Source organism: Coloeus monedula (genome assembly GCF_965178545.1).
Source record: "Coloeus monedula genome assembly, chromosome: 2".
NCBI lineage: Eukaryota > Metazoa > Chordata > Aves > Passeriformes > Corvidae > Coloeus > Coloeus monedula.
In genome coordinates, this window is record NC_138782.1 from 30,959,817 (window position 1) to 30,985,088 (window position 25,272).

Sequence of the window (25,272 nt, forward strand, 5' to 3'; positions counted from 1 at the left end):
TATGTTTCCCAACGTGTCTGAGGTGTAGGTGCTACAGAATAGACTGAAATCTTGTCCCGTGGTTGGAGGCCATGTTTGCTTCTGTTTCCCAAGCTAAATAAATATCAGGTAGATGCTTAATGACCGACAGTGAAGACAGGGACAGGAAGAGCAGCCCGTGCTGCACTGGAACAAGATGCAAGTGCTTCTGTTTTACATTCTAAATATATCCCCATTTTGTGCTGCCTATAGAGGTCACAGACACACATCTGTGGGTAAGACGCAGGTAAATAAAAGTCCTACTGTTAATAGCCCTACCTTTGAGAGCAGATCAAAGAAGAGCTGAGAGCAACTACAGCCTCTGAATCCTGACTATGTAACTTGTACTCTGCCCAGCTCTTTTTACCTTAGCAAGGACAACGACAGGAGTGAAATGAGAAGAGGAGTCTGAACAGCTTCTGCATGCATAATAGTAAATTTAGGAAACCCAGAACACTTCCTTCTTGGAAACATTATAATTTTCTACTCATTTGCATTTCTGGAGCGGAAATGTAGTACACAACACAAAAAACTGCACCAGTGCAAATCTCACTTTGGCTTCAATAAAATTAAAATGTAAAGTATTTAACATAGAAAAAAAGAATATTGGGAAACAAGATCATGTGGAACATGTGAACTATCTTTTGTACTAATAGATCATATGAATTGGCCTGCAGGTTTAAAACAAGGAAAATCCGATTTCCAAAAAGGATGATCTCTCAACTCCTGATCAGAATTCTTAAGGAAAACCAAACCAAACCAACCAAACCAAAAAGTGAAAAACAACTTTGCAAGCTCTTCTACAGATAATAGCTGTGGAGTGTCCAGCCTGGGAGACCTGAACTCAACAGAGGTCCTATAAGAAGGGTTAAGCCAGGGTGGCTTGCAGGTACCACATTTTTGTTTAGACCCCCTTACTCCATGCTAGTGAGGAAATTCCTTCATCACAGGAAGGGTCATTCTGGAACCAGCTCCCAGAGAGGGAAGGGCAGGAGGATACAGGACTGTCCCTGGGCTATTTAGCCCTGGAGGAGAAGTGACAGGTATGGCCCAGCTCCACATCCAATCCCAGATGGGAGGAGCCTGGAGTCCGAGGGGGTAGAGAGCCTGCAGTTACTGTGATGCCTTAGCTTTTAACTTTTATATTTCTCAAATCCTGTACTGCTCTAGTGTGTAACTCTGAAGCTTCATACAGCCTGTTAGCTGCTGTTCTCTCATGCTGGTTAGACATGACAAACCCTCTCTGAGCCTCAAGTCAAGGACACCGTGTTGTCCCGCCCCAAAATGTGTAAACTAAAGCCAGGCATGGGGGGCGGAGGGCAAACTTGGGGCAATTACATCATTAACTGAAATTATAATTGGAGAATTAACCCTGGTATGCAAATGAACCAAACTTATAAAACTGTGAAGAACCCGTGACCCAGGGTCCATCTTGGGTGTGGTGTTTTGACTGCCCAGGCTGTACCTTTGAAGGCCCTTCAAATAAATACCTCCTTTTATTCTCTTCATCTTTAGCCTCTCTTTTCAGGCAGCCACTTCCAGGCATCAATTCTGTCAGGAATGCCATGTGGATCCAAGTTGCTCAGAAGCTAGCTTAAAGATGTTTCCATGGCATTGTGCTTGCCCATGTAGAATCACCTTAGCACCTTCAAAGCGATGGTCTTGCTGGAATCTAACATGTGAAATTGCAGCTGCTCTTTAGCTCACTTACACCTTACTATTGTGTAATACCAGGTTGCAATCACGGACTTGTCTCTAACATTTTAAATACAGGTTTATAAGAGAAAAGGACAGGTGCACAATTAAGAAGCCAAGATGTGTGAACAGGTGTTCTTGCTTTGTGCAATCAATTGACATCCTGAGCAATATTCATGAAACAGAGAACTGGACCCCAGAATGAAAAAGCTTTTAACCCTTTGTCCTGGTTTCAGCTGGGATAGAGTTAGAATTTTTCATAATAGCTGGTTCTGTGCTGTGTTTAGGATTTAGTACAAGAATAATGTTGATAACAAATCAATATTTTAGTTGTTGCTAAGTAGTGCTTGCTCTAAACCAAGGACTTTCCAGTTTCCTGCGCTCTGACAGCACAAGAAGCTGGGAGAGAACATGGCCAGGACAGCTGACCTGAGCGGGCCAAAGGGATATTCCATGCCATAGAGTATCTTGCTTACTATATAGACGGGGGGAAGACATCCAGGAGGGGCTGATTACTCACCAAGGATAGGCTGGGCATCAGTCAGCAGGTGATGAGCAATTTTATTGTGCAGCAGTTGTTTTTCTTGAGTTTTATTCCTCTCTCTTTTTTGTTACTTCCCATTTCATTACAATTATTACATTTTACTTTATTTCAGTTATTAAAACTGTTCCTATATCAACCCATGGGATTTACCTTTTTCCAGTTTTCCTCCTCATCCCACTGAAGGGGACTGAGGGGGATTGAGTGAGCAGGTGTGTGGTACTCAGTTGCCAGCTGATGGGAAACCACAGCAGACTTTGAACTTCATCCTCCACCCGACTGGTGTGCAGAAGATAACTCTACAGTACATTACTGATCAATGTTATTTGGCCCAAAAATCCCTGGGCAACCAAGAAGCTTCATTCATATCCAACAGTTTTTTATTCTGCTGCTCTCTGTGTCAAGCCAGAGAGCACCCTCGTCAGAGAAAGATGTTTGCTCCACTTGTGTTACAGAGGGGTTGTTTTAAGGTTGTTTTCTGTGTCAGCCTTACGTTGGCGCTTCTTGGTTCTTCTTCGTGACACAACCCAGCCAAGTAAAGAACCCACCAGGACCCCAGCTACTGCAGTCACAATGACAGCCCAGTAGGGGACTGAAGATTCTGTTTTCTCCAAGTTGAGATCTGAGTTTCCAAATCCACTATTTCTTCGCGTGGAGAGAAAAGGTTTCTCCTACAAAGGGAGAGCAAAGGCTTTATTGACCACAGACCACTCAATGTGGGCAGTATTACAAGAATAGGCCACTGCCCATTCTTTAGACAATCTGCTCTTTTTGCCTTCTTTCTGTCTTAGCCCAAACATTCTCCTGCTCTATTTCCTGAAAATTCTGAGAAGACATAATAGAAGCCACCTCATAATCAGGAGTGGTGGCATCTCTTCCCAATTTCCTTGCTGCAAATAACCAAATGGAAATACATAGACTCATTAGAACTGGCTTTCATGAGAGGCTTTACACTTCAGTGAGGATAAAGTTTTTTGTCTTAAATCTTAAGTAGGTTTCCCTGTCTGTAACAAAACAAGAGTATATTTTAGCTGTTTGTAGCCCTCACAAAGATACTCTTTTAAAGAGCTTTACAAGTGTGAAGAAAGGAGAAGAATAGAGATAATCAATGGAGGGAGCACCTTGACCTTTACTTACAGGGTTTGGACACCTGAGTTTTGATCTGTCATGGGTAAAGTTGTTGTAAGTCTGCTTTTCACCAACTGGCTCCAGCTGAAGAAGAAAAAGCAATGTTAAACATAATGATGAATTTTTTATTCTCAGACTCTCTTGACTCAGACAGTTATACCTTCTTATCCAATCTTTTGGTGCTTGCAAGAACGAAGAAGTGTGGTAGAAGGAGCACAGGAAAGTTTGCAAACATTTTAACAGTCATGAACTGAAGACACTGACAATCTAATGTACTGGCTGCAGACTAACTCCCTCAGAAGCAAGGAATAGGATAAGTCTTTATTCCTTTTGCGTTGCTCTGAATACAACATATTTTAAATGTTCCGCTAAAGTGAAGTAGTTCACTGTTACACCCAGTTCTGCCATTACTCATCTCAACTGGCAGTATAAACTACAAAGGATAAAACCCACATGACAGATGTTAGACATATGACTTAGCACATTTCTTAAAGAAAGATGCCTAGGTGTCACGGTGATGGGAGTTGCTTCAGAAATGACAGAGATACCGAGAGAGGATGGGACAACGCCAACCTTTGCAGTCTTCACTCAGACAAGAAATTCCCTGGGAGTTTTAGCTGAGGCTGGGCTCACAATCTTGCAAGAAGCGAGTTAAACAGAGCCTTTTATACTATCAGTTGTCAGCTAAGTTGCAATAGCTGACCACAGGCTCACCCCAGTCCATTTCCAACTCAACATAAAATATGCCCAGGCTAATAGCAGGCAGTTGTGCTTGGCTAGGAGTGCACATACCACCGGTTGCCATAGTTAAGCTAACGAGTAGAGGCTTGCTCAGTCATGTTAATCGAAGTGTTTACAGCAGTTGTATGGACATGCCTGAAGTAATGACTTCAAGATTGGTCCACAGAGAACTGCAAAGTTGTCATCCAGCACCTCTGGGAATACAGCACAGAGGACGGCTGTTGCTTCTGCTGTTGTCCATAAAAGCATTTACTGTCCTCAAGAGATTAAAGTGTCAGCTGTATGCTGAAAAGAACAATACAGCAACAAGCCCAACACAACAGGGAGAAAACTAATTCCATCCATAAGATTCTCATATGGAAACACAGGGAATATTTTCTCTCTCTAGTTCATTTTTAATAAAAAAAATTTAAAAATAGAAAGAAGCTAGCAGAGACTGTAAAATAAAAAAATATGAACCACAGAAAAATATAACTAGGGAAGAGAAGAAAGCTAGCAAGTGAAGAGAAGATGAGAAGCAAAACAGGATGCCAAGTTTTGCTGATTGTTGTAGGGTCCTGATGGACTCTTATGACTCCTAATCACTTGGACCACCCACCAGCTAATGCAGTGAAGACTGAATTTGGTCGTTTTTTTGTACCTTAAAGTGAACAACAGTTATTTGTATGATGTGTGGCTCATATCTTGCAGCATTCTGCCTGCAGGGCAACTGGTTATTTGTAGAAAATTGCAATTCTTCCCATGCCAGGGCACTTGGTAAGGATTCTGGCACAGAGCCCAGACAAAAGATGATAAAATACAAAATTCTGTAACCATACTTGCTTACTTCATCTCTATGCAATCTGTTCTTCAGGAGCATTAGCTTCTGAGCTTTGAAGATGACAGTATCCTCAAGTCCATGAGCATAGAGGACACGTTCTGGAAGAAACCCACAGCTCCTCTAGAGCATGTGGCATGCGTGGAGGCAGAACACAAGCCAAAAACTCTGTCCATGTGTCTCTTCATCTTGGCCAAAGACCTGACAAGGTGGGTTTGGGACCAGTGGAAACCCCTTAAGACGCCAGAGTCTTCTGACTTGAGAGAGCAGGAGCACACTTTGTTTTGCACGAAGCAAAAAGGGCAAAGAACATTACGGCAAAGGAGAGACTCCGTAAGCCATCCCAAACTCTGCATACCCACACAGTGGCCAGGCACAGTCTGGCCCTTGATATGCACTGACAAGAATCCGTGTCATTTGGCCACAAGCCTGCAGCCTGCCGAGCTTTTCAGGGAACAGGGAAACAATACCGCCTTACAGTAAGCTTGCACAGCCTTGCCGTACAAGGACTGCGAGGGAAAAGCAGGGATGTGCCACAAGAACTAGATTTAAATAGTAAACAGTAACATCTTCAGTTGGCGTAGACCGACAGATCTCTATGGGAGGGAATAGCTGTGCTTTGCATCAGTAAGAACCCGATCCCTGCCACCTCAGTAGAAAGCTTTGTGTCAATATCCTTATACGCGTAGGAAATGAATGACAGTCTGGACAGAAAAAAACACTGGTGGCATAGGAAAAAAGACTGATGGTGATTCAGGAATGAGTAATGGCCAGTAGGAATACCACATGGCAACAGAAACCCAATTTAAGACCGCCATATGCCCAGGTACTGTCTCTTTTTTTTTCTTGAAACCCTCAGCCATGCTCAATTTGAATTTTTCTACATTTTCCTGGAGTTAGCCCTGTTTAAACTAAGAAGCAGAGTGAAGTGTACCAGCCTGCTGTCACCTGGAGTCCCAGACAGGGAAGCCTGCTGGAACACAGGCAGATTTGCTGTGCATGCACAAATCAATTACTCTGAGCATGTGTGTACATTGTACATTCTATAACCCTGGACCTGCAGCTCATATGCCATACTGGGCAACTGCACAGATTCCTGCCCTGAGTTTTCCAGTCCTTCTGCTCAAGCTCATTCTGGGGTATCCTGTAAGTTTCTTATCTTGCTCAAACTTTTACTCGGATGGAAAAGAAATTCCCCTCCTTTTATGCTTGTTTCTTGTACAAACAGGAATGCAGGAGTTCTGCTAGCACAATGTGTTTGGGTACTGGTGTTTACAAGACAAGGGGAGGAAATGTTGCTGTGGTATGAAAATGCCATAGTCTTCCTTCCAACATGGGGAAACGTTTCTGAAAGCAACTGTGACCTTGGAGTTACCAAGTCTAGCATGTGCCTCTTACACCTTCTTCCAACACTATTTGAAAGCTATCATCTCCCCCAAAATGACAGATGGAATGTGATTACAAGTATCATACATTTAATTTCAGCCCCCCATTAGTTTTAGTGACTCTACTAAAACTGCCTCAGATACAAGAGTGGGTGGTACAACATGTCCACACTATTAACGGCAGCAAAAATTCAGTCACATATACATTTTCCTAATAAATATAACAGAATACACAGAAGAAGGGCAAGCTTATTGAATAGACATTTTCAGCAAACCTACAGAACTGAATGTTTAACTGTTCAGACTGACTTTTTGTTTTAATGCAAGTTATTTACCAAATCAGAAAGGAATTTTTCATTATATTAAGACTCTCAGGACTTCCCATTTTGAAAGAGCAAAGACTTACACTGTTTCATGCAACATGATCACTTTGGATTACGTTCCTAAGCAATGCAGAGTGAGAAGAATCTCAGAGTTGAGCTACCCCCTCTTGTTAGGATATCAGTTTTATGTCTTGCTTACTCTTTTGTTTCAGACACCTTTCTCATGATCTTTTGTAGATACTGCTACCACAAACACATAGGGATCTAAGTTGTAACCCCTTACCATATTATTCCAGAGAGCCATGGCCATCTCAGCATAACCTCTTACACTGAAATGAAAGCAGTCTGCAGCAAAGAAACTCATATCTGGCTTGCTGGTCTGCAATAAAAGCAAAAATGTATTTCTCATCAGATTTCAATCTCTGAGATGGGACATACTATATCTAATAGTGTACTGTACTTGGTATACCCACTTCACAATTTTGGTATCTGCCTAAAGGCAATATGCTCATGTTTTCACACTTAGGTAAAAAATAAACTCAGGTACTCCTAACCATGGGCTGATGACTGCACCTTGAGACCTTCTGTATAATGTAGCCTGCTCAACTTCACATAGAAATTTTCGTAACAAAACTAAACCTATCATTAAGCCAACAGTCACAGCTGTTATATGGACACTGCCATTGACCCACATTCCATGTTGTACAGAACTGATAGAAAACTGCTTATTATTGCTTTTTAAACTTCTGTGACTCAGACTTACAATCTTTCAGGTGTTGAAATGTCTGCTGAATTTCAGATAACAATAAAAATGGTGGGCTTATCCAGCTGTGGCAAATGTCTCTCTTAGGGGGAATTTGCCTCATCACTACCTGTATGGTGACCACTGTTTGATCTTCTGGCTGCCAGAAAAAAAAATGCGGATGGTACATAAAAAGGATCAGTACTATGCAAAACTGGCTTGTTTTGACCAGGATTCATGCTGGATATTTGTATCCCAAACTACACAGTATACATAATGCTAAGGCTTGAGAAAAGAAGGAGAACCAGTATTTGGTTTCAAAGGCTGCTTCCTGTTTCCAGGCTTGGATGAGTCACAGATTCAAGTGCTGGTCTCCATTTGAAGAAAACCTGAACAAATTCCATAACCTAAATCGGGAAACTGTGGTGAATGCTAACCAACCGCCTCAACAGGGGAAGCAACATGCAGTTTAGAGGAAGTTAGAGGGTGCCTCGTTTATGGGTGCACACTATGAATGTTTCCTAAAGCCATTTTGATTCACAGGCAGCACTGTGAATCCTCTTGCCTTCTTGTGAGACTTCCTGTCTTCTCCTCTCTCACTCTTACCCACAGATTCCACGCTGCGCCACTAGACCGTGCAGAGAAGAAAACACAATCCTTTGTGGCATGGATCTTACTGGCTTAAGAGAAATCAAGATACTGGCCCTTGCATAATGGGAAAGCAAAAGAGGACTCACGCTATCCAGGGGCAACAAGGTGTTCCGGAAAAATGGCTGCATGACCACTGCAAAGTCCTCCCGCTGTTCGTACCGACCGCTGTTGATCAGCCGCAGTGCTTCAGCCTGGATGCGGTGGAAGTAGTGAGAACAGAAGACTTACTCACAAGGCTCATCTAACATTTGTCAGCTATCAGAAACATGCAGTTTACACATCTTTCAGTGTAGGAAGCCGTAAATAGTTAGTGTAAATCCAGCTAAATGTTATAAAGCAGTCAAGAAGACAGCCGAGAAAATAATTTGGTTCGTGAAGAGATTTTCATGAGGAAAATGCCCAGAAGCTGGGTTAATTCAAAGAAAAAAAAATACATAAAAGATATAGATTGCTTAATTTAAAAAAAAAGGAAAAAAAATAGAAAAAGAAGTAGTTCAAACCTTACTGATAGAAACCAAAGCTGCACAATTGCAATGAGATTAAAATTTACAGAAAATTTAAAAAGACGAATAAGGCTAACATTTTTAGAAGTGACAAATGAGTCCAGAATACCAACTTGAGGCTGAAGTGCACTTGGTTTTTCAGAAAGGTGTGCTTGAATTAAAATAAAACTTAAACATTGAAAAATTACCTGCCACTTTCAAAAATTACGGTCACAGACATTCATACAAATAAAAAACCCCATCTCATTGTAACTTGCCATCTTATGGCTACAAATGCTAATGCTCCCAGTGGTATCTCAAAACATTCCTAATCCATCTTCCTTAGTTAAGAAAAACGACCCTTCTAGTAGGCTTATACAAGCATTTTCCAGGGTGGATTTCTTGAGCTTTGTCAGAGTCGTTGGACAACAGCCACTGCCAGAGCCAGAATGGAGAACATAATGTGATCTGATACAGTGATTCCTGTATTCATAAGAACATCGATGGAAAAAGCTTCTGCTCCAGTGGCTATTTATAGCTTCTGTTAATTTTGAGTGAATCTTACGCCTGAGGCTATGAAAAGTTACTCTCAGATATTAAGCTGGCCCATGGTTGGTTTACTTAATTTTTTCTGCTAAGCTGTTTCACAAAACAGCTGATGCAAGGTCATTTGTCACTCTTGCAGTGACATGTTAATTCATGTGAGCTACTCACTGGGCTCATAACAGACAAACACATATCAACAAAGCAGTCATCATTACTAACTCCTTTTCGGCTGTTGAAACAGCAGTTGGAAACAGAGCTGGTCTCCATCTGCATCCAGCTCAGAACCGAGGTCAAATCGTAAGGCAACATGGAAAGACTTGCACTGCTACTAACTGGTTAGCTGGGTAGGGTTTCGATTAGGCTGTAGCCAAGTTTTTTTCCAGTTATCCCTCTCTGTAGTGCTGAAGATATGCATGAGAAGAAGGCCAGTGAGGAAAGCAATACAAAGAGACACAAGTGAAGATGACCAGTTACAGAATCAAAGCATTACCTGAAAATCTCTGTTAACTCTCTTAATTTCTTGTAGTTCAGATGAATTTTCCTCTGGGTTTAAGAAACACGGGCAAACTTTCCTTCAATGAAAGAAATACTAGAATTAAAAGCTAGTCTAGAATAGTCTATTCACAGTTCTTTGGCAGCGTGTGTTTGTTCAAGAAGCTCAGGATAGGTGCTCAAAGCTCACATGCAGAAGGGAGAGCCACCTCAGTGGCTTACAAGTGGACAGATACTTCAGAAAAGAAAAATCTCTACTGACTTACTTTTCAAAATGAACACCTGTTGCAGCCAGAAAGAGCTGCAGGATCCACAACTCTTGAGTCAAACAAAAAAGTGTTTAGTATGCCACACATTAGCAGGAAATCACATGTATTAGGATAAGAAGAAAACCCACCCTATGAATGGGCTTACAGCAGATTTTCAGACATCTGGGAGTTTGAACTTAGAAAAGACAAATTTTTCATGTAGTCTGAGTCCTCGCACCACTCTGTTTTATTATGTTACCCTCATAACAAGAGGTAATAACTTGTGCTTCACTGAAATTTATATTCTAAGAATGTCCTTGGAATGAATATGAAGACATCAAGCAAGATAGTCAATTCATTATTTTCTCTTCCAGTGTGTTCCTGTAGTTAATCACTTGTATTATTAAAAATCTGTGCCTAACCTAATTTGAATTCATTTGGCATCACCTCCCAACTACTGGTCTTTGTTACACCTTTCTCTGCAAGACTAAAGAGGCTTTTCATGTCCATTCTGATGCCTTTAAAGACACTGCTGCTTTCTAAATCAAGTCCCTCGACCTTCTTTGAGTTAAGATTTTGGTCTCCTTCATTAGGTGTGAGGAGCAGTTCCTGGTTGTGCTCTGCTGTATGCAGCCCAGCCTGCACCAGAGGTAATGCAGCACAGGATACAAAGAGAGGCATCAGGGATGTCAGCCTGTGCTGCTGACCAGGGGATGGCTGGGCAAAATAGCCTTCAAAGTTCAGCAGCACAACAATCATATGTTGACTGTTGACTTGTGCTGCGTTATGCTGCCTTAGAGCTGAGAAGTGATAACTCTGCTATCCACTCTGCCTTTTAGTTGAAATATTGGAAGAAGTAATAGAAAGTTGATGAGAATTAGTGCATCCGGTAAAGGCAGCAATGCAAGAAGCTTGGAAAGCTCAGTGTGGATGTCCTCTTGTAGAAATTGAGACTGAGCCAAAAAAGTATCACTTTCTAGGCAAAGAGCTGTTTTGCTCACTTACTTTGCTCTCAAAGCGCACTCTGAAGAGCTTGCTGTGATTTGACGCAGTCCAGAGAACTCTAGCATCTCCACCATGTTGATAAAGACTCTTGGGAGCTGCAAGGATTATAATAACCAGACATACAGACATGTTACAAATAACAGAACATGATACCACTACAAAGAGGGAGAAGTGCCATCCGTAGGTCAGGGAGTCAGGGCAAACTGCACTGGCTGCAGCCAGTGGCATGTGCAAGGATGATGTATAAAAGGAGGGGGAGGGAGACATACAGTGGATGTCAGCCAAAAAAATTCCAGCAGCTAGTACAAACCAGCCAAAATGCTGCTTCACTCCCTGGGACATTTCCATTTGCTCTAGGGTAAATGAAACTGTTTATGGTTGGTTTAGCCACGAAAACTGGCTGTAGGGTCGTGGTATGTCTGGTCCACAGCATAAATATGGTGAAACGCAGTTTTTCTGAAACTGCAGCCCTCTCTCAGGGCATGAGCTAATACAGTTGTTGAAATGCAGCACGGAGGAACAGTCTGACTCCAGCTATTTGAAAGATGATCTTGTATGAAACATAATCACTGACAGTCTATCAGAGGTGAGAAAAACATCAGTGCACTTGCCAGGAACATAACTTGCTAGGGTATCTGAAAAGCTTACCTCCTTATAGAAAATATCCAGAGTGTCCTGAAGGTGCTTTACATACTTTTGCACTGAATAGGTTTCCTGTTTAAAAAAAAAAAGAATCAGTCTTTTTAATGAACCAAGAAGGTAGTCTGTGAGAAGATACACCGACTTGATGCTCCTTTTTTCTTTTGCTGGCAGATATATTTCCAGATCAAGAAGTTTATTGGCCCATGTACAGAGGTTATATAGTGCTTGTGTTTTTATGTGATTAGTATATTCCCCTAATCTCTGTAGGAAATCCTGAGGTATCTTGCCAGAGCCTTTCCCTGATAATGACTATATTGATCACATTTTTGGATTTTGCGTTGTCTTATGAACAGAACAACATCTTTTTTTTTTTTCAAACTGCCAGTCTGGAGAAACTGATATGAAGGCAGTCAGACCCCACAAAGCCCATAAGCAAAACAACTTTCTGACTGTAGCTCTAGAAATGTAGCTGTGAGGACAAAGGCTCCAGGTAGCAGCCTATAAAGAGCAAAACAGAGAAAAGCACCTGGTCATTTCAACAAGCTTGGGTCCAGACCCCCAATCTGCGCTACGTGAACTGTTTCAGAGGGGATGACCACTGACAGCTAAAGAAAAGACATGTTTTTCACTATAAACTGATATTATTTTGAGTGTCATTCTGAAGTAAGAATTGGGCATCCTCAGTAATTATTGTGTGGAGATGCTTTCCAGAAGACTTCACTTGTGTCCCATAACATACCTAAGATACCACACTGATTGCTTTGTCCAGTTAAGCAGGGAGAGCTCTTCATCTTAATCTTGGTGTTTTGTTCAGTATGGGCAGGTTCCTAGTATTTAAAAAACGCATTTCTCCAGAGCTGCAGTGCCCCGGTGTTAAAAGCTGTGTACTTGTTTCTGATACAATACAGATGAAAGGGGCAGGACTTCTAAGCACTTCTTAAACAAAGAGGAGCTTTGGCTCCCTGAGAGAGAGAAAGGCTATATTTCCAGGGCTGGTCACCTGCCAAAGGCTTCAATTCAGAGATACAAACCTTGTCCAGGCAGTACTGGCATAGGTCGCTGCCTCCAACAAGGACGGTAATCAGCTTCCAGTCTTCCTTGAAGTTAATTTTCTAGTGGCACATAAAATAAACAGATTGCAGCACCCATTGCTTAGGCATGCAGAGGTAACATTCACAAATGGGGCTAAACGGGGCACAGACAGTAGGGCAGAACAAAGGAGGTATGCTGAGTTAAGCTGGCAGAAGAAAAGCATCTCTCCACGGGGAAAATCTGAACTGTTTGCTAGTCTACTGCAATTCACCTTGGCTTCTGTGAGGAAATTCCCTTCAGCAGACAAGCTCTGTCAGGGTAACCAAGCATGGAAATGTGTCTGTGGCAGCAAGCATCCCTACATGAATGTCAGGACAGGGATGGACAGGAGAGATTTGCCAGCCATGGCTGCACACTGCAGGCAGCGTGGGGATAAAGCCGTGTGGGAGTGGAGGCTGGAGTGACTCATGAAGCTGTGGAACTGGAGCTGCTGGGGATCCCTGCCAGCTGGGCAAGAATTATCCCGTGGCCAGGAGGGGCAAGGGGTGCCCCAGGGAACAGACAGCTGGATTAAAATAGAAGAGTCCAGGAGGCTGGTGACTTCACTGAGCTCATATAAGGGCAGCTGCAGCATCCACGTCACCACAAGCTAACAATAGGCGCTGCTGAGAGCTGGATCTCATCAAAACATTTTGTAACATTCAGTACAAAGAAAGGAATCAAAGGCAACTATTTTTAGTGTGGTGCATTTACATAACAAACATCTGCGAAAGGATCCCACAAATAGAGGGAGGGCCTGGGAATCACCCACAGGTCTGAATTCTCTTTAACCAGCAATTTGCTCAGAAAGACTTTCATGAAGAGGCAATGCAATGTTATGGCAGGGACACAGCCCTCTCGCTTTAAAAAAAAAATGCATTAAAAGCTGTGAATAAAACAAAGTACAAGAGCCTCTGCTCTTCTATTCTATTGAAAAGCCATGCCAGCTCCCTTCACTCTGCCAAACAATTGGCAATGCAGAGCAACTGACAGTGGGGTGAGCATGCAGCATCCATCAAGAGTTCTGGCATGGAGAGACACATGCTTTGACAAATCCTGCTTATTCAGTGCCTCCCTTTCCCATTCAGCCTGAGCCAAGGAGCACCAGGCACTCCCATTCCCTTAGAGGGAATGCTCTCCCTGAACCAGCAGCTCACACCCAGTCATCCACTCAAATTCAGCCAAAGCTCGGAGCAGGGCAGCTTTGAGTTTCTCATAGATTCCTTCCCCTCCTCGCTTTTGATGGCCTTTGTAGCCCTCAGTGGAGTTGGCGTAGCAGACTGGTCCACAATGCTAGATCCCCTCTAATTCTCTAAAAGATTATGGTGTGACAGAGATTCACCCAGTCCTGAGGTTTCTGGTCACTGATTAATTATTTGTCTGCTCAAAACCAGACTTTTCAAAAAAACAGAGGGCTTTTTCTCCTGCAGACTTCAGTAGTCCCTCTTCCCAGTATTGTGAATATTGTGGCTCATGTTGGTCTGCAGGTACCTGCTCCAGCAATTTTACACTCAACCTTTACGACCTTCACTTTGAAGGCTGCTGCTCAACAAAGCAATCCTGTGATCTCACCAGAGCCTTCAGATTTCTCCCTTTCCTCACTACCATCCTTAATCTCCTGGCTGCACTGCACCCTACATTAGGGGTAATTCATCAGGTACATTCATTGGAAAGCACAGCAGAGACAAGGACTTTTCTTTCATCAGTAAAGCGCTCTTCATGACTCAAGCTTCCCATTAATTACAGTCATCTCCCAGAGACCACGGGAGCACTGAGGCGTGGCCCAAATCCCACTTACCGAGCTGCTTCTCATCAGCTCCACCAGTGCACGTGCTTGGGCTGGCATATCACTAGGAGAGAGAACAGAAGATTTTAGATGTGTGCTCTAAAAGCACGTCACCTTCTTGATCTCTCAATCCTCCTTTCAGGGGATCTCAGGATGAGCAGAAATCAGTATAAGGAAAGTGATGCCTCAAAAGGCTGAGCAAACACTGAAGGACCAAGTTGCACAAGTGAATAATCTGATCTGAAAAGCCTTCAGCTTTTCGGCTGGGATGGCTGCCAAGTGGCACGCAACTGGTATGAGTTCTTCCCATCTCAGAGTTGGCTTAAGTGCATTTTGTTTGGAAAAAACACTAATGCCCAGATGCACAGAGACATTGAGTTGCATAACTCCCTTCAAAGATCTGCTGGGGGAGTTTGGTGCTGACACAGAAGCTGGGCACCTAACCAGCCTTCCTGATCCAGCCTTAAATTCCTATCGTTTGTCTTATGGCTGGAAGATATTGCTTACTTACACTGTGGGACTGCCAGGCTGGAGAGTCCCAGTCCAGCTCTGGACAGGATGCAACATCCACAGGCCAAAGCAAAAAACCATGCTGAGACACCAGATGGAAATGAGCTCCTGATATACCAGAATAAGACTGTGCTTGAGCTAATAAGCCCTGCCTCTCTCCAGCAACTACACAAATGCAGTTACATTATTTGGATTCCCAGAACCATATTGATCACGCGGAGTCAGCTTTGCTCAGGGTACCTATGAAATATTTAGTAGCTATACAGGCTTTGATAGCTATCCTAAATCTCTCCTGCAGCAGATTTAACGGTTGTTAAAGGTGTCACAAAAAGCTTTGGAAACAAATTCTGTGAGTATTCATGGAAGCGGCACAGGGTAAGCCATACAAATTCTTTCACCTTTTGGTTCTTAACAGACTAGCAGATTTTTTTCTTCAGGAGGAGAAAGGAATTATTTCCCAGCTGCTCTTTTCTTTTCCCCTTTGCACTGCAAACAGGTATAGTTTTTAATGCCATTAGGGTAGCAGTGGGCTTCTATTAGTTAGTTTCAGGCACATTTTCAAGAAATCGAGGAATAAAAGAGATGCTCATGAATTTTTTCTCATTACAGATATTGCCTGACAGTGAATTAGGGACCTGCACACTGAAGACAGGACAGAAAAAGGTACTGGTTGAATTAGAAGCATAACTACAGCATTGGCTCAAAAACTATGGGCAGAAATCAAATAAAGAAAGGAAGCTTGTGTCTAATTTTAAAAAAGATAACAAATAAATCCCCCAAATACTGAATTGAATTTTAAAAGTAAAATCCCGAAACTCACAACTAAAAACATCAGATCACAGAAGCATGCCGAGTACCAGCAGGTCACCAGCATTACCTCAGCCCTGACATGCATCACAAAGGTCACCTGCCAGTCCATCACATCTCACTCCTTTGCAATTGTCCTTACCGTGCTGTGGCATTTCTCTCTGCTACGTTGAATCCAGCTGTTTCCTTGGAACTGCCACTGGAGAAGCCAAAGAGGTTTGGATTGAATTTCTTCAGGATGTCTTAAAAAGAAAAGCCACAGTATTTAACCACTCACAGTACAAGCAGCAGCGCTGCCTCCCGCGCGCAGAAGCAGGAGCCAGTTGAGTGGTGAGAATACGGACCTGTGTTTTCCCCTCATTCGTGTGACTTCACAGGAGTTAGAGCCATGGCTGCTTTGAAGACTCTAGTTACTGTCCAAATTTCATCACTGCAACTATTTTTCCCCATGGGCCTGAGAAGTCAGGGCCTGGTGGCCCAGGAGATGCACAGGTGGATCTCAGGCACATCACCACTTTTGAATTTAAGTGTCAGAGTACTCGTGGTTACTTTCTTTCATGTACCAGAAGCAGATGCCCTGAATACGGCCCTCTATGTCTCACTCCTCCAGCTAGATAATACTACTTGTGGCAGAGAAGTGAATTTTTTTCATTTTTCTAGATTTAACTGAAACCTTCAGAGGGGAAGCACGATGTCTGAAAACTGTTACTGTTACTGTGTCTGTGATGCTGTCTGAACACTCTTTATAGAATCTCATTGATAATGCATAAATGAATTGCGCCTTCTATTTCTCTTGAAGCACAGTGATATGCCTGGTACAAGGCAAAGCACATCAGATTTTATTACTAACAATGTCAGGTATTGTCAAACTGCTCCACAGCATAGATCACATACAAATAGATCAACCATTGTAAGCCAAGTCCCTTCCAATTTATTGTCACTTATTGGCTATTGTTATTTATTGACCACTTAATGGTTTCTATGGCAACTACTAGGGCAAAAAAAATTATAGTATTTTTAGATTTTTTTTTTCACTGCTATGTAGCAACTTGAAATCATCAGGAAGAACCACAGCTTTGTCAACAACCCTGGCTAGATGGACTGCTAATTGTTTCATAACCCTTCATTTGTCCACAGACATTACAGTCAGTCACTAGAAAGCACAAAACAAAATAAGGGAGGAGCAGGTCTGCCATGAACTTCTGTCAACTTCAGCACATTTACTCCTAATTCTTTTGGTCAAAAGGACGATACAATCACATGCAGGTCCTGTGATTCGGAGGGGGTGAATCAACTTTACAGCTGATCAGGTCAGTCTGGATTTCATCTGTGACTCACATGAACTGCTCATACCCACAACAGACGGATATCCCCACTGTTTGCAAGGAGAGAATGACCATTTCCAGATGTTTCCTAGCATCCACTTAAACGACTTTCAGTGTACTACCCAACTTTTGCTTTTCTAGGATACTCACTGGGTAAAGTAGCCTGGATCTCCAGGGTCTCATCACCTCCAATACTACAAAGGGAAAGAACAAAATCACCCAGTAGGGTTAATCCAGCAGCCATCTGTCTTATTGTCACCATATGTTGTTGTAGCGGCCCAAGAAGGAAAAAACAACCTCCCCGCCCAAAATACTTACTTCAAACAGTACTAAGGAGATAAACCACAGGAATTCAGGGAAAGCAGTGAAAGGATAACTCACATTAAATAAAGCAGGGCAGCAGCTAAGATAGAAGCTATGCCTTCAGGCTGGGAACAGACCATATTGGAAGAACTGATTTTTCATATGGACATGCAGGGATACCTATCATTGAAAGGCATATGTCCTCACTAAAGCTGCTCCATGTTACCTTGCTGAAACTACATTTGCATGCAGTTATACATAGGAGAGACTCCATTAAATATTAATTAACTACCTATTTGCAATTCTGCAATGCCAGTGACAAAGAGCCTCTGCCTCTGCCATTCAGAACTTGCCCGTGTTCAGATCCAATACACTCCTGCACCACTTCTGGCAGCCCCTCCTGAAAATATCCATGCCTGCAGACACATGCAAAGGGACGCAGAAAGAGCAAAGAGGACAATGTATACATGCACACACTTATCAACCATCCATCTGCCCATAGGGAGCAGGCAGTTTCCTTCCACTCTAGCATGGATATTGAGCTTCACACCCTCTGATGTGCCTTGTTTGCCCACTTTGCAATAGCAAAGGTGTTTGGAACGTCTTCACTGAGTATGTATGTACGTATGCAGTGCTCTCACCATGTTCATGCCAATCCACACTCACTCAGACCTTCTAGCATTAGACACTGCAGTAGATAATCACAGCAACAACAACATTTTGAATAAGCTCCAGAGAGACTAGCAAAAGGCTAAAAGGTACTGTGACAGAGGACCACGCTTGTAGCAATCAGGTCTGGTTAACACACGCACAAAAAAAAACCCAAAAGAAAAAAAGAAAAAAAAAGCAGCAAGAAAAAGCCCACAAAAACAAACACAACCCACCCCCCCACCCCCCATAAGAATCACTCCTTTTCTCTTCCAGTCCTGCCTCCTCCAGTCCTTACCAAACAATACTTGCTGTGTCAGCATCCTTGCCCTGAATTTACATACATAAAGATGTAACTACACAACCAGGTGACCCACACTTTTAACTATGTGCACAAAAATAGAGAAAGAAAAAAACGAGCATTCTCACTCACCTCCAGGAAAGTCCCCTCCAGTCAGTTTGTAGGTCAGGTACTTTGGCTCCTACTGCAGTCTGGAAAAGATGGAAATAACAATTGATAAAATACTAAGAGAAAAAAAAGCCCTATGAATTTAGGTAGGATAGACATCATGTTTTGAAAGTGCTGAAGCAATCTGGTAACATTACTCTGCATCCAGCCAAGCTTTTGCAATATCCCAGTTCTAGCATAAGTGGTCCGTGTCCTTACTGACCACCACACACTGGCCTGTGGGCAGCCCTGCATCTCCCATACTTCAGTTTTCTGGGCTTCTCCTCATATGTAAAAGGAATTCACCTAGATAGTAGACCATGGAGCATCAGAGGAGATATAGTCCAGGCAGAGGACATCAGACTGTAAGGTCAAGGACATAAGATGCTAAAGCTACTATTCATACTGTTCTAGCAACCCAATGGGACCCAGATTAACATCAACAGCTTTGTATTTGTTTGGATTTTTTTCTGATGGAAAATGCTTCATCCTGGCATTTCCTGAAGAAAGATGATTTTGAGAGACTTAATAATCCAGAAAAAAAGCCCCAAACACTGATGAAAAATTCCCATCCAGTTTTAGCTGTACATAAATCAGAGGAGCTGCTTTTTAATCTGCCAAGAAAACAAATCTTTGGTGTACAATCCATTTTTCCTCTCCTGGATCCAGTCTGCTAGTCTAACACACAAACTTGATGAGGTGTAGACAGGATTTTTTTGGCCAGTATAGATAAGCATGTTGGTGTGTCTATTGCTTTCACTGTGCACTGGGGCTGAGAAGTCAGACAGATGAATTCTAACCAGTGACATGACTAAACTGCTCAATGTTTCATTAATCTCCAACTGTATCTAGACTGAGACAGCCTTCCTTCCTGCAATGTGAACTTTCATATCCTTTGTGAACTTTTATATCCTTCAAAATTAAATAAATACATAAAGCCATCAGAACAAACACCTCTGTGCTGAATTTGAGTAGCTCACAGGATGGGGACAAACCTCAAGCAGGGTCAGCACCCTGACTCGCATTCAGGGCAGCAGCTGTGAGAAGGGGTTCTTCTGCAGCTTTACAATTTTTTAGTGGTCTCACCTAATTTTGTATTCTTCAAAAAGCCATGGTATCAATTCAGCCATAAACACTGACTGCATTCAGGGATCGTGTGGGAAGTACCAGGAGGACAATCAGTGCCTTGGTGGACGTGGCTGCTGCAGTCCCCCTGTGTCAAGGATGCCATATGAAGTGCACGTGGCTGCTGTGGGAGGTATGAGTATGTGTACACATGTGGGAAACACTCTGCCAGTATTTCTGGCCCCCACAAATAGTTCACTTTATAAAACCCCAAAACACATCTTACTGTGGCAGTGTAACTGGTAGGAACTGCATGAACAACGGCAATATGAGAACCTACTTTGCTCAGCTCTTGAGACCAGAGACCTCAAGCATCATAATCCAGCCCCTACGACTATGGCTTTCTGAGACATTTCACATACTAAAAGAACTTATATTTTAAAAATAAGAGGTATGGGATAGTGTCATGCCTAGCATTCAATATGGGGGAGGAAATAAAGCAATTAATTTTAAGAGTCATGGCAATGGATAGGAGGGAGACTCGTAGGGTCTTCACTTATTTCTTCTAAGAAAAGCTCAAAGCTTTGCAGCAGGGGGAAAGCCAGGATTACAGCAGGTCAAGCAAAATCAGTCTCAGAGCTAATGAGAAGGTGCATGATGCATAATGAAGACATGCACACCTGCCTGTAAAATAAGCCTGATCATTTAAGGACTTCAGACCCTTCAAGTCCCTCTGAACCCAACAGGAACAGAAACTGCTAGAATGAGCACTGGTTTAGTTCAGGAGTTAAAATTCATAGGAACTGTTGACGTAAATGTTTGCTTTCATCCCATGCTAGAACAATTCTGTAGGGCTGTGGAATTCTAGAACTTTTTCTCAGAAAACTTCAGTGCAGATCTGCAGTATTCCCTACTATTCTTCTCTGGGACCTTTTTTTTTTTTTTTTTTTGTACCTACTTTTTTGTTTTCAACCTCCATTTCTTAGTACTTGAAATACATCAGAGCTTTAACTGGAAGACATCTAACCCAGGAAGCAACAACTGAAAGCAAAATTCTGAAATACAGAAGTATCAGACTTATCTCAAGTGGGAAGCACTTCATTCTGCAATAAATTATTTCCATGGGAGTTTCCAGCAAATGTCTTATTGCATCAAAAATATCAACTGCTTTCACTTTTTTTTTTTTCCTCATGTCAGAAGAGACTGTTCCTATAAAACAGCCACTTCCCTTTTCAAAAACACTTGAATAAACTGTATGCAACAGAGAATGGGATCCCATTTCTGTCCTGGCCTGAATTATTCATTGCTGGATTACACAATTGCCAGTGTCACTCATACCCCTAGAGGCTATTTCTTTGCAAAGGGAACCAGGAAGATGAGTTTTGCTTTGCCAAGCCAAAGCAATTTGCTTTCTATCTGATGATGTCTGATTTGACAACATCTAGGTGGAAAAGGACAACTGCTCTTCTCATTCTAAATGTGGGAATACAGCAGTACTCACAGTCAGGGAATCTCCCAGTGCTCCAATGGCTTTGATGTCAGCAGGCCGGAGCTCATGTACTGTAAAACAGGAGAAGAATAAACCCAGGATTACTGACAACTGACAAAATACTGGTTAGAAGAAGAAATATGCAAGTCTTAGATTCCAATCTGATGGCATTTTTGCAGACTTTTAAGGCAGAAAAGGCCTCAGGTTCTGTGTGTCAGCTAGGCAAAATGCATAACTTCTTGCCTTTGCTTGCAACAGTATATTACACTAACATGGAAAGAAATGGACCTTAAAACAGCTTAGGTAAAAAATGGAAACAGACTAGATATGTTTACAGATGCATGCATTCAATCACTTTTAATTGGCTTACAGGTTTGGGTCATAGATCAATATTTCCTATTAAAATCTCCCTGTAAAGTCTTAAACTACACACAGCACTTGCACTGCACTGCTTATCAGAGTAAATTCCAACTTGCTAAGTCACTAACACCCCTAAAACACTAAAAGGTCAATTTTAATCTGCCATGTTGCTGTATGATAAATGATGTATATTATATATGCATATGATAAATGTGATCATATTTATCCACAGAGACATACCTGCTGTCATGTAGAACTTACTGTGAATGGCAAGACAGACTTTTTCCCTTTGTTGCTAAATATATCAGCTTTTATTGTTTACTTTCCATCTAGGATGTGCAATTTCAACATCTTACTGTCTTTAGAAACAAAAGATGAAATTTTTCCTATGTGTGATTTTAGGTTAGGAGTTCTTTCCCACCTGATGTTGGGACACGACTAGATGGAGTATGTCCAGGACACGACAGTTCACTGCCCCAATTCTGAAATGACAAGTTACAAAATTGTTTCATCTTGTAGCTAAAAGATAATGTGGAATTCATATATGGTTTAGTTGTACAGTGAAGGGCAAAACCAAGTTAAAACATACATCCTAGTTTGGTGCCTATGTAGCTCAACAGTCTTTTGCACCTCTTTGTGGAATACAGTCCAAACAATAATTACTTTTGGTGACATTTTCTAGCCAAAGCATAAAACTTTCCCAAAGGCAAAACATTTCATCTTGAAATACTGCTTATGACAAAGTTCCAGAAGGAGAATTATTTTTTCCCTCTCTGCAGCCTAGAAATTTTGGCCAAGACCTAGAAGTTGGGGTCTCCAGGTCTGAAGTCTTGCTCTGTCTCAAAAGATAAGAGATGTAAAAGCAAATAAAAATCAATAATAAAATCACCTGCAAAGTTATAATGTTATATTAATGCATTATATTATTAATAAATTATTATATTAGCTGGTGAAGGGTCTGAACATGAGTCCTACGATAAGCAGCTGAGGAAATTGGGGTTGTTTAGTCGGGAGAAAAGGAGGCTCAGGGGTGACCTTATCACTCTGTACCACTGTGTGAAAGGGGGTGTGGTGAGGTGGGAGTCAGCCTCCTCCCAGGCAACTAGTGAAGGAACAAGGGGAAATGAACTCAAGTAGCAACAGGGAAAGTTCAGGTTGGATATTAGAAAAAATTTATTCACTGAAAGAGTGGTCAAACATTGGAACAACCTTATATATTCTATTACTATATTATCATTCCCCACATACCTTGCCAGGACCCTATTATTTTCCTAGAAACTTTCAAAAAGGGCTTGCTTTAACTGAATATAAAATTTGAAAAATCTTCAAGGCTTTAAAAGTTCCAGTAAAGAAAACTGTCAGGCTCTAAATAATTGTACTTTACCATACATTTGTTGGTGGCATAATAGTTATTATGTATATTCCACCAACTGAAGAAATGGAATCAAACACACATTGCAGAGCACCTTAGCTCACCAGCAGAGAGAGCTTATGAATGTCTCCTGCTGCTTTTTGGTAACAAGCAACTGTATTAGCCAAGAAGGCAGCAAGGGAAAAGCTACAATGGTTACAGTGGCCAGCCCTTGCAAGAGCAATGAGAGCTGTGTACACTGATCGAAGGGCCAGCCCTGCTACAAGCAGGAGGTCAAGCTAGGGATGTCCTGAGTCCAACCTCAGTTATTCTGTGATTGCACAGTTCTACCAGACTAAAACTACATGGACCAGTGGTCTTCAGAAAGCATGGCTGCTGTTAAAAAACATCACAACAAATTCATCTGTTCTTGTAAAAAAATGGTGTAAATAGGCTCCGCTATCAATCATTAAAGTGGTTGCAGAGGCTAGAAAGGACAGATAGGCTTATTTTTAGATCAGAGAGGAAAGTGCTGCTTTACCCTCTCTCTACTTCTTTCCTTTATCACTTTATCACTTATCCCATTTCAATCCTGAAAACCATGGCTTTCTAAGACAATAACTGCTGTTCTTTGTGACCCTCAAGACACACAAAGATTTTGATAATTGGATTAGTCATGAGCACCCCCAGTACGTCAAACTAGCCCAGCCCATTTTGACTGCCAAGCAAATAACTGCTCCATTTCTTCAAGTCCTACACACAACGTTTGTTTAACATACCTCATGATAATTGCTCAATCATGGTGGAAATTAAGTCCCTTTGAAAATGGGATTCCTATCACCTTTGCACAGAGTCACACATCCAATATGTAAAGGTGACTGCCCTCTACAGGTTAAGCTTATTTGAGTGCAAGGAAGAACGGTGCCTCCAGAACAGAATATCTAAATCTTCCTCAGATTATTTGGGGGTCAGGATTCTAAGATAACTTCTCCATACCGAGAGGAACTTGCTCTCTGAATTAATTATGCATTCTAGGTTACTTACTTCTGGTTGCAGTTTTGATACAAATGCACCAGTAATGTAATTAATTTTGTTTGTCTTTTAGGAAAAGATTTGTTTACACTGGAAAAAGTGCAATGCAAGGCAGAATTCTCTTTACAAAAACTGGTAATAGTTTATGTAATCTGTAAATTCAGGATGTTGTGTTAAGAGACAAGATGCAGCTTTTCATAGTTTGCCTAAAATGCAGCAAATGGTGTAACAATTACCTCTATTGGCTCTCTAGTAGGCTCCACAGGTGTGTAGTTGCTATTCTTGTATGTTCCCAGGAATGGACTGTTCTGGAGAAAGAGGAAACAAAATCAGAGAAATAAGAGAAACTAGGCAATAAGGACATGGCACAAACCACAGCAAGTGATACCAAGGTATCATATAACCAAGAAAGTAATTGCCTAAGCTGTAAAATTGGATTCTGGACTTTGAAACCATGCTCCTTCCTTAAAATTCCTAACACTTGTTTTTAGAACCTTATAAAAATTACATATGCCAGATGCCAATTGCAGCTTAACATTTTCCTCTCCTAATGTTCCAAATTAGACTTTATTAAATGTTTAGTCCCTTCAAAAAGCACTGAATTAAAATCTAGACAAAACTGGGCAGATCTTCTGTGTCAGCAGCAGGGAGGTGAAAGATTGCTTACTGAAAACATCATTCTTCCCTCCAAGGGAGGCTGTAGAAATTTCATCGTTATTTTTTTCCCTACTGATGCAGCATGCATTCAGGAAGACACGCACATCATATAGGCTAAAAAATTTCACCTGGAGGCCCACTTACCTCAATTGAGAGGAACTCCAGTATCTGCATAAGGAAGTCTTAAAACCCACTAAAATTAGCAGGCAGGCTTTTATTGTACTGAAGTTTGCCTCAAAACAAATAATTTTCTGTGGCTACTGGCACTTCCATCAATGAACTTTTCATAGCACTTAGGCTTACTAAAGGCTTACCATTTCTGCAAAAAAATCTATATACATCTTTTCAAGGCATATAAAACTTTTCTTTGCCTACTTCTGAAAAACAACATCTTTGAGTAAAGAGTGAAGAAAGGGAAAGAAGTATAAAATCCACATTATTTGGCAGTGAAGAAGTTGCTGAGTTAATTTAAGCTGCTTGGAAAGAATGCTGGGTAAATGAAGTAGGATCAATTTGAGTGAATCTGAGGACTTCTGAAATATGCTGGTTAATAACTCAGCAGATTTTCCTCGTCCGACAGGATGGACACAGTATGGACAAAAGCCTCGTGTATAAGTTGAATGCCTGTCTCCAGAATTCAGAGAACTCAGAACTCTGCTCCCTGATCTGTTCAGTTCTTTGGCCTTCTTGTTGAAACTGCTGAAGAAAGGGAGCCAATTACTGCTGCCTGCAGTGGTCATTTCCACGTGCTGGTACCTAGCAACTGTACTGCAAGTTCAGCAGCTTGTTTTGTAATTGCAGAAGCAGCTTCCAAAGAGTCTGAAGTATCCCTCTTATGGATCAGGCCAGGAAAACCAGCCTGCCACTAATTCAAGATAGATTCTCTGTTTTCAAAGCTGCTGCGGTGCCCAAACCCCACTGATTCTGACGGGAAAGTTAATGCAGCATATTCTGTTGTTTGCTG

At 41.8% G+C, this 25,272-nt stretch overlaps 1 protein-coding gene across 1 annotated transcript in view; it reads right to left on the reverse strand.

Annotated features, from left to right (window-relative positions):
- Positions 1-1,786: 1,786 nt before the first annotated feature.
- Positions 1,787-25,272, reverse strand: part of PLB1 (phospholipase B1) — a gene marked incomplete at its 5' end in the record, with an annotated part of 78,868 nt that continues 55,382 nt past the window's right edge. Inside the window, 15 exons of the mRNA XM_082303313.1 lie at positions 1,787-2,925; positions 3,392-3,466; positions 6,932-7,027; positions 8,128-8,232; positions 9,560-9,641; positions 10,815-10,909; positions 11,463-11,528; positions 12,488-12,568; positions 14,326-14,377; positions 15,773-15,872; positions 17,106-17,149; positions 18,340-18,398; positions 20,921-20,979; positions 21,690-21,750; positions 23,888-23,959. Coding sequence (XP_082159439.1) covers positions 2,704-2,925; positions 3,392-3,466; positions 6,932-7,027; positions 8,128-8,232; positions 9,560-9,641; positions 10,815-10,909; positions 11,463-11,528; positions 12,488-12,568; positions 14,326-14,377; positions 15,773-15,872; positions 17,106-17,149; positions 18,340-18,398; positions 20,921-20,979; positions 21,690-21,750; positions 23,888-23,959 — 1,269 coding nt within the window. The 3' untranslated portion in view covers positions 1,787-2,703. The remainder of the gene's footprint in view (positions 2,926-3,391; positions 3,467-6,931; positions 7,028-8,127; positions 8,233-9,559; positions 9,642-10,814; positions 10,910-11,462; positions 11,529-12,487; positions 12,569-14,325; positions 14,378-15,772; positions 15,873-17,105; positions 17,150-18,339; positions 18,399-20,920; positions 20,980-21,689; positions 21,751-23,887; positions 23,960-25,272) is intronic.